Here is a 19707-nt window from a genome sequence, read left to right on the forward strand (position 1 = left end):
TATCATGTATTTGAATTTCATATACAACATATTGGAAGTGATTTCACTCGGCGAATCATTTCCGTCACTCATTATACGACTTATGTAATCGATTGAACAATAAATATATTGTTATTACATTCGCATATTAAATTAAATAATGTTTTACGTGAATATACTGTAATGATCTATAATATTTACAGAAAAATATAAAATAGTAGTGTTTTGCTGTGATTCCAAAAAAACTGTGTATTGTAGGTTAATACGGCTAATTGCAACTTACTTAAACAGAAACCATTACTATTTTCATTTTTGCTTGTCTGCTACTATTGACCGCTTTATGAGGCAATTATGTACGAATCCCCAGGGTTATTAAAAGCGTTGTTTTTCCGTTTACTTGGTGGTAGGACTCGTTTCTAGGTCGTTTATAGTTCCCAAAGTTAGTGGTGTATTGGCGATGTAAGGTATGGTTAATATTTAGTATAAAAAAAAGTTAGGTTTGTTAGGTTTTATTATTATTCCATGTTATAATACTAATACGTTACATTAGTAGTAGGATATAACTTGCAGGGAACAGCTAGTATATATTAAAAATAATGCTTCGTTGTTCGTCTCGTAAGCGTTCTTAAACCATTCATACGATATTGTAGTTGTTAACACGGGGGACTTCATTCATATCTATGTATGTGGCGCCCCAGTCATAGTCAGAGAATGGCCTACAAAAAGGGAGCTTTGCAAAGCATTATAGCGTTATAGTATGAATATTTAATAGGTTACTGCTATAAAATATGCATGTCTGTTACATTGCACGCTTATAGATAAATATACACAAAAGATTTAAAATATATTAAAGCTTAATCATATTTTTGGAACCTTAAAAGTTGCCATACAACCTACATTCGACAATAAGAATAAATATTTTTCTTGTAGTGACATTACCTTAATGGCAACAGATGTTAAAGTCCATGAGGGGACCACCTTTTATCAGTTATTTCACTAACATCAATTATTATTTGGATTTAAATGTTCCGGTTTTAAGATTGGCTCTCTCATTGCAATTATAATCAGAAAGGACAAAGTATTATATACAATACTTGGGTTACCAATAAACGTGTCCACTTATCATCAAAAGGATCATTCACCTGCCTACCTTTTCAGTATAAATAAATAAAAAATGGAGTAATACTACGCGTAAAATAAACACAATATCTTTTTTTGTAGACAAGGCCGATGCTAGTCGGTCAATGCGTGCCAGCATCCTGCAGCAAAGATGCATTGAAGACACTATTAGACTTGTCTGAGGCGTTGATTGCCGCCCGTGCCTCCGCCGTCGGTATCGACGCCTCCTTCACCACTCTCTACGTGCGGCCCGTGCCAGGCTCCTATGACATACTATATGATCCTAAATTTCACATACTTGGGTGAGTATTATAAATTAATAAAATAATATTTAGTTTCGTGGTTTTTTTATCAAATTTTATATGAAGTTTCTTTCTAAAATGTTCTGAAAGCTCCAATATATTTCACAAAAATGTTATTTACAAATGACAGAAATGCGTTTAACCGTAAGAAAATAATTATAAATTACAAAAGTAAACTTTGAAAAGAAATTTATTGCAAATGTAGAATTATTCAAAACGGCACGTTGCCAACACTGTTAACAACTTCTGCATAGATAAATATAGCGACATATAAACGCTATCGTTGGTCGCTGCTTGCGGTTTCGCACGTGGGGAATTATCTGCTCTCCTCTCAGTTTAATCTTCTTTTGGTTTATCGAACGAACAAAGTAATTATAGAGTCATAAAAACTAGTCCATTCTTTTGGAGGCTATGAATGCTATTACACTATTCAAAACAATGGACGAACGTAAATATAAATAGTCCAGTTGCCGTACTAAATGTAGGTGAAACAGCGTAAAAATTAGAAATGATGCTCTACATTTTCCGTAAAACATTGTCGAGACTAAAGCCCCTTGTTTCACGAAGTATATGAACGTAATCCGGATAGAATCTGCCAAGTAGTTATTTGTTGCATCGTCTGCAACGGGCTCGTTATTTTAAATTGCTTTGTTCAGGCTCTGTTCACACAATAACCGTTTCGTGCTTCTTATGCTCAGATAAAATCACTATTATGTTGTTAACTTTAAGCACACGGTAAAGAATTACTGACATTGATATTGAGTGTTGCTATCTGCTTGTTAATGTGGTCGAAGCGATATTCTCAGTTATATGGTATCGTAATGTTACACCCCTACTTTGCAAGGAATAGCACCGAGTGGGTAATCAAGATTACAATGTCAGCATTATTATCTAGGGACTAGTAGGGCTCGGCAGAAGTTAGTCTCTTCCTAATCATCATTCGCGACGGCTGCTTAAGGATAAATTAATAAATCTACATGTTATTTTAATTCTATTTTCATATTCAATAAAAATTAGTTAGTGTTTAATTCTTGTTTTTATTTTTTTAAAACATGGTTCAAGAGGCACGTCATAACTGTACGAAAAAGGTTTTATTAAAATATCCAAGTTTAAATGTTCCATATCTCAGGTGCTTGTACTCTTTGGCGCTGAGATAGTAAATTTTTAAGGTCGAATTTGAGTGCACCTCTATGAGCAACGGTAGAGTGAAACGTTTCTAATGCAAATAATTCAATAAGAGTGTTGTCATTTTGTTAAAACTATTATTAATGTGCTACAGAATGGTACAACCACAGTAGTAGAATCACAGTAGTAGAACTACAGATTGTCTAAAGAAAAGCGATGACGAATGTGTATGAAACACATTCGTCGTCACGATGACGAATGTGTATGAAACACATTCGTCATCGTTATATATAATTATGATTAATTATGATTTAAAAATTATATAATATTTATTATGATTTAAAAATTATGATATGATATAAAAATTGCTGTCACACTTGCAATTTGGATCAGTACTTATAAAAATATATTTGAACAAAAAGGTGGAAAATGTATCAACATAATAATTAAGGAAAAATTGCTTTGTTTGATAATGATTATATTATTATATCATATTTATTTATTTATAATCATATTATTATATCATATTTATTTGAGTACAAATATTTGGATTAATTCAGCCCTAATTCTTCCCGTGAGAATATCCAGGGCAGATAGTTTGTTTAAGATTATAGGTATAACAAGAGTGTGTCTATAAATTGGATGTAATATGATATTGGTATTATCGAATGGAAAAAGGTTTTTCTGTAAAATATTATCCGTCTCGCTGTCCGAGAATTACGCGAGAAACATTGAATGGATTTTAATGAAAGTGAATTTAGTCATAAATTCTACTTTTTTTATCATAATCTGCTTTTAGAAAAATACTTTCAAAGTGTATCAAAAAAGAAAACGAGCAACTCAGTATATGAAATGAAACAGAACTGACACAGAAACTGATATAGAACTGGTACACTCATATTTAACCTAGAAATTGTCAGCCTTACTTATAAACGCTGCTTAGCAGGTGGTTAGTTAAACAATGTGCATCTTCTTCTTTCAAATGTTAAATCCATTATGACAGAAAGAGTGAAATCAACGATTAACTACACAACGTTGAGAAGTTATATATTCCTATCAATCAAAGAAGTTGCATATGAAAACCTTGTCTTCAAATCTAAAGTTTACACAAAATAATTAACGCTACGTAAGATTTTATTAATAAAACAGTTTAAAAAATTCAATATAGTATTCAGTATTTCAATTTATAAATCACACGTAGACATTAATTACACTCTACTGAACAAAATGTTACAGAGCTTTATCAATTTAATTATGATTAATGTCCTGTCTGACGACTGTCTAAATTTTAATATGATAATCCGTAACAAATGATTAATAATTTGTCAAAGTTATGTATTTTTTTTAATTACTAATCATTTATAAAACAATAAGAACGACCTACATATGTGTCCCACAGCTGGGCAGTCCTGGAGAGTCCTCTTACACTATTAAAAACGTCCCATAGTAAATTTGTCGATTTATGCTATATTGTTTCATTACTAAAGTTAAGATTAATACTTTTTATGGCTATAGTATATAAGAAAATTAACAAGTATTTCACGGTAAATTTATTTCGCAATTTATATAACAAATAAAGAAAACACAAATGTAAGAGAAAATCCGGAAATATGCAAAACATTATTCCAATTGTTATTAATTTGGAAATATATATGAATGTACTTATTAATTATGTATTTTCATAATAGGGCTGCAATGCTAGTTGTGGTGATATGGATGATGGTTGCTTCAGTCTACGAAGGCTATCTGGAACGTCGCTATCGTCTAAAGGAAGAGGAAGACTTGGAACTTGCCAACAACAATCATAAGCCCACTGTTGGTACATCAATTTATTATTCAATTCATTTCATTAAACCGCCTAATTAAAATGTAACATAGTTCATTTCAATCGAATTAGTTTTATAATTTGTATAAATGCTTCATTTATTTTGGCCCTTCAAAGACCAAATACAAGTCTTAAATGTCGCTTGGTAAACAATACCAGTGCAAACACAGCCAACTTTGTTTCAGCACCTGGTGTTCTGTTGCTTGAGTTTCGGGTTTCATGAAGAAACATTTTTCGATCTAAATTCCAGCAAATTTACTTAAGATTTCCTTAAGCTTAATACGTATCTCAGTACACGAGATATCCCGTTGTAGTTGCGCCCGTTGCCGGCTTTAAATTAAATCGTAAACAATTTTGCAAATGTTCAACACAAGTTGAGCGAACGGGCTTTACAATTGCTGCTTTCGAAATTAATCTTTTATTGTTACAACAAATAATAAAACCTAACAATACCAATTTATATAGTAATTATTAATTTTTAATTTTGATTTATACATAAATATTAATGGACATAAATGAACAATTTTCTTTTATAGAACCAAATGTTTTTCGGTTGTTGTTTTTATGAATTAAGAATTTAATAAAGGTAAATAGCTACGTTCATAAACTTACCAGTATATTTTTCAGTCAAATAATAACACAAACGATGATGAAAAAGTATCAGACGAAGATAATAAAGATAAAGATATTCGTCGAGAAACTTGTGGTAAGTAAAAAATGTTAGAAGTTTAAATATATCCAAAGAATATTATTTTTCTATCCTATATTATGCGAATAATAAATAGAACATTAGTGAGGTCGGAGACTGGTCCAACAATCTCGATAAAACTAGATATATGAAAGTTTTTGTGTGTTATAAATTGATCTTAATGGTTGTCAAACGAGAATAAAAAAATCAACGTTAAATATATATGCTCATTTTGTTTTTAGATGCTACAATTTGCATCAAAATAAAACAAATACAAATAAAAATATTACTGTGCATCTACTTATATAATGATATTATAATATTATAATTTTAACGAAACGCGTTGAATCTTCGGGGATTACAAAAAGCGTCTCATTTGTTAAAAAATGTTTCAAAATTATCTAAAAAAAGTTTGCAAAAATAAAAATTGTATCTTAAAATGAATATTTAATAGGATGTTTTTCTTCACAGGGATGTGGGCCGAGATCCTACTATCATTTTCTATTCTCTCCAACGGAAGAGCGATTCTTGGCACCCAAAAGCCTAACGACGGTGCTTTGACGTGTTTGCACGGTATGAGGTAAGAAATAAATATAGAATTTTAATATTATGATGGAATTTTAAATGATAAGTTATTTTATCATATAAATTTCAACGGAATTTTCTCTGAGCTCGGGCCAAAAGCATAATATTATGAGAAAAACATGATTGGAAACTAATAGATTTACGTGACGTTAAGGGCTATGAATTTTATTATAATAAAATCGATTTCTATTATACAGGTTATATCAAAGTCACATTTTCCATTTTTTATAATATCATATTTATTTGTTTTAAATTAAATACTTTTTTTAGATTTATGTCAGTGCTGTGGGTTATTATGGTACATACCTACTTGACCATTTTCTACATCGCTGATAATAAAACAATGAGAGTTGTGACTGAGCGGAATTTCCTTTACCAATCAGTTGGCAATGCCTCTTATTGTGTTGACACTTTCTTCTTTATAAGGTACTGATATAAATGTCATATTTTACAAATATTAAATGCGAACATTTTATTGACGTCTTCATTTTTCAGCGGACTTCTCGTTACCGTTTTATTTTTGAGGACGGAAGATAAAAAATCAAGTAGAAAATTAAATAAAAAGCCAGAACGTGCCGATAAGGACATAAACAAGAATCTAAACGGTTACACGAATTCAGCATTATCGGTCTCTGTTATAAGCCAAGAAACGTTCTACGAAGATTTACTTGATAAGCCAACAGCTAAGGGTTACTCCAAACAGGAGATTCTCAGGATGACGAAATCGTTTTTCGTGCTATTTCTGTACCGAGTCGTAAGATTGACTCCAGCTTATGCGTTTGTTATTGGACTAAACGAATTAGCTCTCCGGTACACTCACGATCACACGGTGTTCGAACCCGCTATTTTCGATCACATCAATTGCGACCTCTACTGGTGGCGCAACTTGTTATATATTAATAATTTGTTCCCGCAAAAGGACATGTGTATGGTGTGGTCTTGGTATATGGCAAACGACACGCAATTTTATGTTATTGGTATTATATTATTATTAATATCTGTAAAGTAAGTATAAAAAAATACACTAATTTGCTCATTATAAAAACTGATTTAAATATGCACTTATTTTCTTAAGAATTTACATTTCATGATATTTGTGTAATTATAAAAATACATTGTATAAATGAGCATAGACAGGGTGGACGTGGGCGAGTTGCCGTGAAAACTGAATTTTTCTTTACAATATTTTCTTTTGCTGTTCAGCATGAAACATTTCACAATTAGTGAATTCAAACGTTAATTTAAAAATCAAATATTTAACTCAAAATTTATATATGTAATGTGACAATAAAACTTAATTACAGACATATAAGGTTCGCAATGGTATCGCTGATCCTGGTGATGGTTAGTTCCTGGGCAACCACTATCTACGTATCAGTATGGCACCAATACAAAGCTCGTATACAGGAACCCTTCGAAATGTTCGATCCCCTTTATGACAAACCATGGTCAAGAATCGGACCGTATTTGGTCGGTAAGTTTAGAGGAACTGTTTATATAAATTTATTTTTTATTAAATTAGGTAGGAATACTGGCAAAGTATTACTGGCAAGTATTATATTGTAGATCATAATATATATTATATCATAATATCTATAACAGAAAAGCAGACCTGAAAATTTTACGTGGGAGAAGTACTTACTTATTATCCGGAATAAATAACCTGCCACCTTTTGGGATACATCACACCACCATTTTCGTTGAGATGCGCTAATTACACACAATTGAATTATATTTTTATAAATTATAACATTATAACTATGAAGAAACAATTAGGAGAATTTCTGTGTATATTTATTTTAATACAAATACAGTCTTTATAAACTTTTAAGGAGTGACGTCACAACATAATTTATAACAACTATAAATATACAATCAAAATACATTTTAATATACAGAGATGTTGGATTTGAGTTCGATAAATAAAAAATATGACTGAATAATTAATTTCTAGCGATAATAACTATAAATTCTAATCATAAGTTTTATAAAGATACTTATTTGTATGAAGTTTTGGTAGTAGTAGTCGATAGCTGTAACACTAAAGTATATAAAAACACTGGTGTACTCTTAATTACTTCACTCTCAATCTGATAATTTTGTTTTCCATAGTAGAAAGTCAACATTTTCAAATTCCAGTTTGAAAACATTGACTCGCAATTAAAATCGCACTTATACAGAGAATTTCTTGACAGAAAAACAATTTTTTTTTCGTTCTACCCAGATCTTCGGGATCTGCAGCTTTATAAGTTAGCCACACGACGAACACGGCAGTTTTATGGGCACTTCCGATTTCCTTAAATAATCAGTATACTGCGGTGCTTATTGTTATATTTAGTATCGTGTCTCGCATAACACTTACACATCAAGCTGTAGCATATAACACAAATCCTACTTTGGTATAATATGTTTCACGTTAGATAACTGACAAGTCTTAGTGGGTAGACCTGCCCAAAGGGGCTTGCGTAAGACCCTAGTTCAAATATTGACATAGTTCTTAATTTGAAATTAAGGTAAATTGTTATTTTATTGAATCATACATCCATTTATCTCTTTCTGTCGTCAGTAATTTGACATTTGAAAGAAGATAGAGCATTATGTACATATGTTCGAACTACAATCTTAATTAATATAGATGCTCACTTTAATATTATTTTAATAGTCTCATGAATTTCAGAGAGCATTAAGACGTAACATAATTTATCCCAGAGACAGGCGTTGACAATAAACTGTTACTGAGATAAGATTTATAAATTATAGTGTTATTTAATCTAATAGTTATAAATTTCACGCAATAAAGATATTACACACGCATTTATTTTCAGTTAATTTCAATATGATAATATTTATTATATTACAATTTTTTTTAAACATTACTTATATTTTCTTAAAATCGTTTAGAAAAAAAATTTTTTTTGAGAAAATAATGATTCATTAATGAATAAATAACAGAATAATTGATGTAATTGATAAAATTGAAATTCATCAGTATATTTATTAGTTGATGTAAAAAGCCGAAATGGTGCAGTAGTTCAACACGTGAATCTTGACCAATAATAGCGGGTTCAAACCAAATATATAATGGAGGTGCGTAACCGTAATCGAAACCATCTGATATCGGAAATAAAAATCTATCGGAAACCGAAATCGATCGAACAAAAAAAAATATTATAAATTTATTTTTGCATAGTGTGTTTTCTGTGATTTCAATACCAAAGAACTATTGTAATAAAAAATAACCTACAAATAAAGTTAATTATTTTATTACCGTGTATAATGTATATACTAAATGATGTAATATCCTTAACTAAAACTATTCGACATAATTTAACATCCGTATCCACATTTCATATTTATAACCACTAATAAATTTCCATGTGCTTAATTTGTTATCTATGCTCGGCCGTGAAGGAATACATAACATGATTAGTAAAGCAAATAATTTCGGATGAAAATGTGCCACATCTACTGCCACACACGTAAGCACTATCACTAAGCATTGGAGTTGGGTGGTGGACTAACTTCTAAAACCTACTCCTCAAAAGTAGAGGCCATAGCTCAACTGAAGAAAATTTGCAATCTGTAATTTGGCATAGGTTTGCAAATCACTTTTTTTATTTGCAAAGCCATTTAAATAAATTACTTATCGTATTATATTATTTTTTCAGGAATGATGGTAGGATGGTACCTACATAAAACTAAGTGTCAAGTGAAAATTCCGTACTGGCTCGTAGCGGTTGGCTGGCCTACAGCGATGGTCATAATCACTAGCTTGATCTTCGGCATGGTGGACGGGTACTTTGAAGTATGGCCAACAGCATTTTACGTAAGCGTTGGGCACACAGGTAATATAACATTAAATTTATAATACAATTTAGAGCTAGTTTATATATCTCGATGATTTGCTAATATATATTTTTTATTTTAAAAATAATTATTCATTTTTATTCATTTTTTTGTCAATTTTGAAGTAAACATTAATATTTAGAATTAGAAATGGTTGTATTGATTTCGTTTTTATAATTCAGGATGGGCAGTAGCTTTAGCGTGGATATCCGTCGCGTGTTGCTGCGGCTACGGTGGGCTGATCAACTCGGCGCTCTCGTACCAAGGCCTGTTGCCTCTGAGCCGACTTACTTACTGCGCCTACCTCGTTCACCCCACCATCATGATGTACACCTCTTTCCTACTCGACGGCCCATTACACTTGCAAAATTCTATGGTTGTGAGTATATTTATGTTTATATTTTTTTAATATAAATTTATCCGCTTTCAATCAAAGAAGGAGTAAAGATAAACAAATCTTCTATTTACATATTCTATTCGATTTTACTCACAACTCTACTATATATATTATACGCTAAAAACAGTTCTTGATTAATATTTATTTTATTACTCTATTTCACTTAACTACTCAAGTAGATATACATACATTAGCACTTTAATATTGCTTTCATTTGCTATAACAACTTCACCGTCATTTAAAACACAATTATTCACAAATTCATAATGATTAATACAAATTATTCTTCTCCTGTATTTACTTTTCCTGTAATTGAAATAGGCTTTAGATAACTCCGTTACAAAAATCAATTTACTGACACGTTACTCTTAACAATCTTATTTAAATAATATTTTTATTGATATTTCAGTTCAGAAAAGTGTTGAGTTCAACATGATATGTTAAAAGTTGAACATCTTATTCGAGAATGCACAAATCATTTCAAAACTTCAAATTAACAACGTTTCTGCTCGAAGTTACCAAAAATCAAATACAATTTTTAAATGATGATCACTATCTCATTTTTGAATATCTTACATATTCATATTTAATGTGTATAATAAAATAAACTATAACGGTTTAATATATTTTGTCCTTGGTCCCAATATTTCTTTAAATATACACATCTGTACAGGTTCCCAAAGCTATATCGTGTGGCAATATCGACCTTTCTCCCACCTCCAGTAAATATTTGAATGGATATCTACATAACACAAAATCTATTCTTAGCTCTAACTCGAGAAAGCCTATCGCTGTCGAGTTTCACTTTTTACGTACGAATCTCCGAATGGGTATTATTTATGGGTACAACATAATACGCTAAAGTATTTTCCAAGATATCCCTTCAATATTAAACGAACAATATTTGTATATAAATATTGAATTCATGTATTATATAATACAGCGTTAATAATAATTGTAAATAATGCACATAGGTAAAGTAAATTGATAAATATATTAAAACTATTTTACGTAACGGTTTTTATTATTTTTTAAAGTGTAACAGGCAACTTGGCAATTAACAATGAAGTACTATTTGTAAGGAATGCTTTGAGCATTATTGTACTTTATTTGTAACGCTTTATGGTACTTACATTTTTTGTTATTTATTAATAAGTCTCCACAGACATAACTTCCCCGTCTTTGTTTGTAGTATTTGTTACATTTTTATATATTTTTAAAGTGATAATCGTTAGGTAAACGAGAAATGAGAGTAAAATTTTAAGGACGCGTCACGTTCTTACACACATTTCGTTTGATGAGAGAGAAGAACGATATGACGTTAAGATAAAGAGAAAACGAGGAGTTATACACTTTAAGAAGTTTCACTTCTGTACCGTGTACGGTGCTGCACGATCTTTTTATGTTTTTTATTATTTTCTTACTTTCTACTAATACCTACTTCATAACAATAGTAATTTTATATAGGTTTGCTACTCACATTATAGGTAATATCAAGCACACATATATATATATATATATATATATATATATATATATATATATATATATATAAATTGAAAACTAATTGAAAAGTGTTATAACATTTTCTATGCGCTTACTTTTCATATTGTACTTTCAGCTAACAATATATGCCGGTTACGCGGTAATGGCTTTTCTGGCTTCGTTCGCCATTTCACTAGCATTCGAAGCACCAGCAGTTCGCCTACTGAAAATCATCAGCGCTGGAGACAGAAGTAAAAAATCCGTTGATTAATCACATAAAAATTAAGTAGCACAATTATTAAACGTTAAATACGGGCCTTATTTAAAACATATTTGTCTTTATCTTACTTGATAAACTGATATTAGTATGACAGAGACAATATATTGTTTAACATTTTCATCGTTGCAATGTTTATTAATATGTGCAAAGGATGAGCGGCGTTCGACTCTGAACTATGTAGTTCCAGGGAATTCCAGAACATAGTATTTCCCTGACGATAAAACGTTGTCTCTCCGTAAGAGCTTTATTTAGTTATAGTAGTTATTTAAACACCGCGAACAATGTTATGCGTACCATTAAATACTTATGTTTAAGATAATAATGTGAGTCATATTTAGTTACCATATTTCGCCAGAGATAATAAAAATAAATAATAAGAAACATTTATTGTCTTAATTATAAAAGGATTTGTGGAATAATATTTATATAATTAAAACTTGATATGAAATATAACAAACAATAGACCTACCCTCATGGTGATAGAAGCTTCGGTTTTGTGTAAACACGGCGCATTATAAATGTAGAAATATTTAAAATATAGTAATGTACAACTTATATTCTAAAATTGATTTGATTCTATGTATTTGTTCAGGCCTCATGTGTAACTTGTGTTGCGAAGATGTGTGTATTTTGGTCCTATGCATACATGCGATATAAAACGATATTAGATACTTGCTTGTAAACATAATAAAGATTTATTTCGAGGCAAAATTCTATTAATTATAGTTATTTTACTTCTCAAATATATAACAAGAACTTTGCTCACTATAAATATATTTATATAATAAATAATTCATAGATTTAAGAAACAGAGTTACCATTAGATAAATATTATGATTTACTTCGATATTGCACATAAATTACTTCGAACCCGTACTACTAAGTACATACAAGGTGTGTTACCTGGGTTTCCATTACCAAAACTCATCGCGTTAAACAAACGAACTTGAGTTGACTCAGACCGACAACTTTGACCTATTAAATAATGAAAGCTTCAAGAGCAAGTTATTAGAAGTTAGTTTGTTGATACGGTCATTAAATGTTACTATACGCTAATATAAACTTCGATTTTATTATTCGCATTAAGTTAGAACCCTTGAATTTGTATAATACAAGGGATTTTGTTTTACATATGTTGTAATTCATATAGTCATAATAAACATATGACGATTCATCACCGATGTATCTAAATGTTTTTAAATTACTCGCTACTGTTATATGATATGAAAATACTATGTAAATAATGTATATTTTATAAATAAAAAAACAATTGAATTTCTAGTCGTTACTTGTTTTATTTTCAATTATTGTTTTTTTATATATATTTGATTTATGTATTTTGTATTTATAAACTTAAAAAAATGTATAATATCAGTATATACAAGCACCGAAACAATAAATTCTATTAATTAATGATGAAACTGACAGCCATAGAAAATGGACTCGAAATTGCAAACAAACTTTTGACGATGGTTTTATAAACATTTTTGTAAAAATATTGAAGAGAATGACCCACTTTTGGGTGAAGGCATATTCTCTCCTTTTAAAAACGGGTTGAAATTAATAATCCTTAACTTAATTTTACAGGTATAAATCTAATTCAAAGTTAGAAATAAAATTATGTATGTATCACTAAATTATAATTTCAAGAGTAGACATTCAATAATCGGGAAGCGGATTCTAATTTTAACGTTATTTATAGTCGATTATGCTACTATTTTTATTGAGAAAAATGGATATTATTTACATATACGGCTGACATACGCGTTTTTTTGTTATTGCTTTTCAAAAAATTGGTTTGACAAGAAGATCACTTCAACTATATTGACTTTTGTTCTTTATAAATATTGTTATCTTGCATAATCTAATTAAAAGATCCATTCTTTGTAATAATTTGCAAAGTATAGTAAACAAGAAAAATTCATTGGAACACAATACTACGACAGTCGTAGAGGTATAATTAGCATAAAAAGATTATTTTATTTAATATGATTATATATTTAAGATTACGCGTATTCGCTATCAACAAAAATAACTTTAAAAAGGTAAAATTTTTAAACCTACCCTACAACACTGCTTTCCTGTCCTTCACATCCAACACTGCAGGTTTTCTCGCAATGTTTCCCTACTAAGCCGAGTACGAGACGAGTTATACAAATTAAATTTATGAAAACACAGCGGTGATTGTCCGAATTTGGACCTGTGATTTTCGTTTAAGGTAATATTTTCTACGTAAAATTATGAAATATATAAATACAAATACGCTGCTTCCTGAGATAAGTTTCCGAGTTAAAGGAGAACTTTAAAATTTATTCTCTCACTCCTAATTTACTATAAATCGATTGAGTAGGAAGGAACTCGCGAACTTACAACTTTGTAAGAAAAATATTAGTATAACATAGAACAACTATGATTCTGATATTTTTAAATGTATAATATTTTTTCGTGTGATTCATCTTTTGAAGTCAAATTTATAAATAAATAATACATAACACAAACATACAATACATATTAACCTAAAAATGAAAATTACAGTTCTAACGATGCGAGTATATTGCAATGGTCATTTTGTAGATGTTAAAATAAATATGAAAAAACGTAGTGCAGGAAGATGCATTAGTAAAAGCTGGTTGAGTGCGAGCTCAGAGGTGCCAGCGGTGGAGATATGAATTGTATCAAAATGTTTATAAATATGATTTTTATTTTAAAAACAGAGGATTACACATAAGCTTTGGAAGTGTTATGATTTTGTTTGTTACATAAAAATAGAATCATAGTTTCATTAACAAGTAATTTTATTGATGGTTAACTTTCTCGTGCTACCTTCTTCAGCGGAAAATTTTGACAGGATTCGTAACGGGGTCATGACAAAAAAAGTTATTGTTTTTTTTTGTAAAGAAATTCTGTGTATCAGCCCAGAGTTGGCCGTGTTAACCACCCGTCCCTCAGAAAGCATTGAAATCTGTTGGTCCTGCGCCCGATATCGCATTCGGCTTGTAAATGACTCCGCCATAGTCTTCTGAGAAAAAAAATAAAATATACAACGGAATTGAAAACCACCTTCTGTTTTTAAAGTAGTTGATAACATGATACTACAGCAATAAAGGCCGTATTGGATCTCTAGCATCTAATAATGATTAAAATGATTGATTAAGGAAGCTAGAAGTGAAGGAAGATTATTTCCTAAACCTCAATATAATTCAGTTTTGGTGTTGTTTTTAATTTTCAGAATTTATCTGTTTTTTTTTGTTTGTCATAAAAATGCAATTTAAAATTATAATTACAATCAGACAAGAAATTACACAGTATTTGTAGATAGAAAAAGTTTGCGTGCGTCACTTGAGAGATTCAGTTACATTTACAGTATTATATTATAGCCTTATAGTATATATTCTTTAACTTCGTTAATTAGGTTTCGCTCAAATAAAAATACTCACGTATAAGTAGAATTATAATTATTTTTTACGTACGTAAAAACTTCACGTTTGAAAATAAAATTGTTACGTGGATTTTTTATCATGTTTTTTTGGCTTAATTGTTGTAATAAGTGAATAAGTGATTCCCCGCTCCAGTTTAAAGTGTTGACTTTATGTACGCGCGTACTTAGGTCCTATTAACTTTCTTTATGTTGAGGATTGACATCGAAAACAGTACCGATATAATTAATATTCATCATCAGATATTCTACCGCAAAACAGCAGTACTTGTTATTGTTGTGAGTAAGCCAGTGTAATTACAGGCACAAGGAACATAAAATCTTAGTTCCCAAGGTTGGTAGCGCATTGGCTATATAAGCGATGGTTGACATTTATTACAATGCCAATGTCTAAGGGCGTTTGGTGACCACTTACCATCAGGTGACTCATATGCTCGTCCGCCTTCCTATTCTATAAAAAAAAATTAAAACTATTACTACTACGAAGATACCTTAAGCAACACAAAATTAAACGCAATTTATAAATGCACTATTTTGCTATAAAATATTTGAAGTAAATAAAATTTAATGACTTTTCATTTTGTTTTACTCACATAACTGTTAGCCTATAAATGTAACTATACATATTATAAGAAATACTAGTACTACCGGCCTTTCCTACAAACTTAGTTAGACGTTAGTTAAACAATGTAATGTCTTGACAATAATTGACATTCGAAAGAAAAATCAGTGTTTAATTAAACAGTCCCTAGGCAATGCTTATAAATAAGGCTTAGAATGTTAGTTGGAACAATATTATTCATCACGTTGTTATGTTATTACTTAGATGTGTATAAAATTATAGCTACTATGTGTTGCAAAAAATAAAATAGGTTGGCGGACGGGCAATAAAATAGGTCGGCCACCTGACGGTAAGTGGTCATCGTCCATAGACATTGGAGCTCAAAAAAATATTAATCATTCCTTTCAGCGCCAATGCGCCATTAGCTTCGAGAACTAAGATTTTATGTCATTTGTGCCTATAGTTACAGTGGCTTACTCTCCCTTTACCGGAACACAACAATACTAAGTATTGCTGTTTGGTAGAATATATGATGAATAGTAGTATCTAGATGGGTTTGCACCACCACAGGTTGCAAAGCCCACCACCAAGTCAACACATATAGAAATGCAAAATACCGTCTACCAGGATTTACAAGTCACTTATAATATTGCATGCATTTTTGTTCAAAGTCCGAACATAGTTGAAGATTAGTATTAACGATGTTTCACCGCAACACAAACTTAAAGGTTTATTTGTTCGTATATAGTTTGAAGCTTCAATAAATACTAGTGAATTTCTCTTTAATTCAATAAATTTCGTATTTTCCAGCAGCGAAGCGAATAGTGAAAAGTATTAGTTTTATGTTTAATCAGGCGTTTTATTACTTTAGAATGCCTGTTTTTTTTATATATCTCGCAATATAAAGGATGACCTCTATTTTATCGTTCTAATTACAAAGTTTCAATGGGTAAATAAATCTAAAAAATAGAATATTTTTAAATTAATCTATATCTATCGTAGATTTATATAAGGATATTCAATTTTTGACATAAAAAATTGATTAATATTAATCTATATTATAATTAGGGGTAATTTTGATTTAAGCTGTAATTTTAAAAAAGTTACTATAATAAGGAATCAATGACATGATATGTATATATATTATTGTATAACGAAACTCTTTGTTTTTATTGATTTTAATATTTTTTTATTAGTTTCTTTAATTATAAATTCTAAATTAACAACAATTTCGATGTTTTAAATCTGTCATTCTTTAACGGCCTCAGTTTTATATTTGTTGTATGTACTTATTTATACATAAAATAACATATATATGTGCTTTCGTTTTGATTACAAATAAGAACGGCCATTTTGTTATTAGGTTGCGGCTGATTGTCTGAGGTTGGACTGAAATAGACAATTATATAGAGACATAGTTACGTAGACACAGGTATAATGAGTAATCGTATTACCTCCACCAACACACAAGGGTCGCTCGTAATATATCATATAGCTAGAAACATTTAGTCAAAAATATTTTTTTAAATAAAATATAAATAAAGGAATAGATCCTATTTTTTATTAATATATCCTATAATTTATACGGCTTTAAGCAAACCTTTAATAATTTGTATTGCTATGTTCCGGTTTTAATTGAACCAGTATTATTACAGGCACATGGGAAATAACATCCTAGTTCCCAAATTTGGTGGCGCGTTGGCGAAATATTTCATAAGTTCACAATATCTATGGCTACTTACCATCAGATAGCCTTTCTATAAATCAATATTAAAAAATCCATCAATTTCAACGTGACGTAACAAACATTAAAACACAAAGTATAGTATTTATAATGTTAGTAAGTCACATTTGCTTACCAACGGTATACGGATACAATATTGCGTTATTTTAAATTTAACGATATTTATTCCAAAACCATGCAAAGGTTTAACGTTTCATATAGGAAATTTAAATTGAAAAGCTTAAATATTTACGAGCGTCAGATTTATTTATTTTTAAATCCCGTGGAAGTTAAAATTAATAGTCTTCCATATTCATTAAAAAGTTAATCGGATTGTGAAGGATTAAAGAGAAAAGCGGCGCGGGGCGGATTAAAATCGAGATGATTTTGTCTTCGGTGATTAAATAGCAACATCAAAAGAGAATATGAAAGTGTGATGAAAGGGAGTATGAAAAAGTGGTTTTCATATAAAATGATAGGTGAGGAATAAGTAGTTTTCTATGTGAGACGAGAAAGCCCAGTAGTGAAACATAATTATGTTGTTTATGAACCCACAATCTTGATTCACAATCTTGAAAGATTGTGGGTTCCAATCAACTCGGGATGTTGCGAATATTCACATCTCTGGTTCAACTTCAAAGTCGGGATAGTACAAATAAATTGTCATGCTCTTAAATTGTTTTTATAATTCAGCTTGTATTTAGCAACCTGCATGTGACGATTGCAAATTTATCACATGTCCACCAACCCGTATTGGATCAGCGTAGTGGAATAAACTCCAAAATCTTATTTATTTATTTATTTAACACTTGTTGCACAACATATAAAAAAGATATAGGAAACAATCAAAGAAAAAGAAAAGTAAAAAATGGTGCGCAAAGGCGGTCTTATCGCTTATAGCGAAATCTCTCACAAATAACCTTTGGTGAAACAATTTTGTAAGAGAACAGGTAAGTGCATTTAAATATAAAAAGTAGATACTAAATATTTATTTTTATCTTGTCCTCAAAAAATAATTTAAGTAGTTCTTGGCGGTAAATGATTACGGATGAGTTTAGTCAATAATTATATCAGTTCAGCCACAGTGGGCGCTACGCCTGATTTGTTTGACCCATTTATACATAATTTCACACTTAGTTTCATTGTATAGTACTGGAGTCAGTTGATATATCAAAGAAGAGTGTAGAAATGGTTTTAATTCTCTCATACAATTTGAAATGAAGTAAGATTTATTTGCTCAGCATTTTGCTCAAGAAAGTTTTAAAATAAAATCTTTTACAGAGTTTACTTTAATTTAAAAACGCTAAAGAAACATTTTATTTACTTTGTTTGCAAATATGGATATAACAATTAGATGTTACAGTGAACATACACGAACACGATGATACACGATTCTAGATGCAAACACAGAATGCAAAAATATTTAAGAAACTTTAATTTACTAGGAGAATAGAATAACATAGAATATCATAGTAACCGTACCGTAACCGTAACAGCCTGTGAATGTCCCACTGCTGGGCTAAAGGCCTCCTCTCCTCTTTTTGAGGAGAAGGTTTGGAGCTTATTCCACCACGCTGCTCCAATGCGGGTTGGTGGAATACACATGTGGCAGAATTTCAGTGAAATTAGACACATGCAGGTTTCCTCACGATGTTTTCCTTCACCGTAAAGCACGAGATGAATTATAATCACAAATTAAGCACATGAAAATTCAGTGGTGCTTGCCCGGGTTTGAACCCACGATCATCGGTTAAGATTCACATGTTCTTACCACTGGGCCATCTCGGCTCTGAATATCATAGTAATATTGTATAATACAAATTTTAATCAGAGTAAAAAAAAATAAGCAATTGGTGAAAAATATTATGTCGATAAAAGTTATTTAAAAAGAAAGAAGGCAATATTATGATTTTGTAAAATGTAATTTGAGTCTATTTTTTAATGAGACAACAAAACATCCAATCTAATATAATTAAAAGAAGAACGTATTTTATGTATCGGCGAATGAAGACCTACGTTTGTTCTAGCAAAAGATATATTAAGTGCGGTTAAATATTTTACATTTCCAATTCCATTGCTTACTTAGTTACATTACTGACAAAAATGTTGGCACATAAATTATTGTAATAAAAGGCTGTCTAAATACACTTTTAACTCATAATAATCATCTGCTACGACAATTTAGTTTTACGAATACGTGCAAGAAACAAACAAACATTGCTAAAATATTGTCTGTCGTTTGTCTATGTAATTAGCTAGTAAACATTATAATAGATAAATAAGAAATAATCTGTATAATTAGCAGATGTATGTACAACGTTCTCACGTTTCCATTATTGTTAATTACAAGATGTC

The 19707-nt window shown here is 30.3% G+C and overlaps 1 protein-coding gene across 1 annotated transcript in view; it reads left to right on the plus strand.

The window, feature by feature from the left end:
• The window catches only part of LOC126779464 (nose resistant to fluoxetine protein 6-like), a 37616-nt gene extending 24880 nt beyond the window's left edge, over positions 1-12736 (plus strand). Inside the window, exons 3-12 of the mRNA XM_050503451.1 lie at positions 1201-1400; positions 4214-4340; positions 4978-5056; positions 5510-5618; positions 5894-6049; positions 6119-6628; positions 6928-7097; positions 9292-9468; positions 9652-9848; positions 11488-12736. Coding sequence (XP_050359408.1) covers positions 1201-1400; positions 4214-4340; positions 4978-5056; positions 5510-5618; positions 5894-6049; positions 6119-6628; positions 6928-7097; positions 9292-9468; positions 9652-9848; positions 11488-11622 — 1860 coding nt within the window. The 3' untranslated portion in view covers positions 11623-12736. The remainder of the gene's footprint in view (positions 1-1200; positions 1401-4213; positions 4341-4977; positions 5057-5509; positions 5619-5893; positions 6050-6118; positions 6629-6927; positions 7098-9291; positions 9469-9651; positions 9849-11487) is intronic.
• Positions 12737-19707: the final 6971 nt, after the last annotated feature.

The sequence above is a fragment of the Nymphalis io genome, chromosome 2 (assembly GCF_905147045.1).
Source record: "Nymphalis io chromosome 2, ilAglIoxx1.1, whole genome shotgun sequence".
NCBI lineage: Eukaryota > Metazoa > Arthropoda > Insecta > Lepidoptera > Nymphalidae > Nymphalis > Nymphalis io.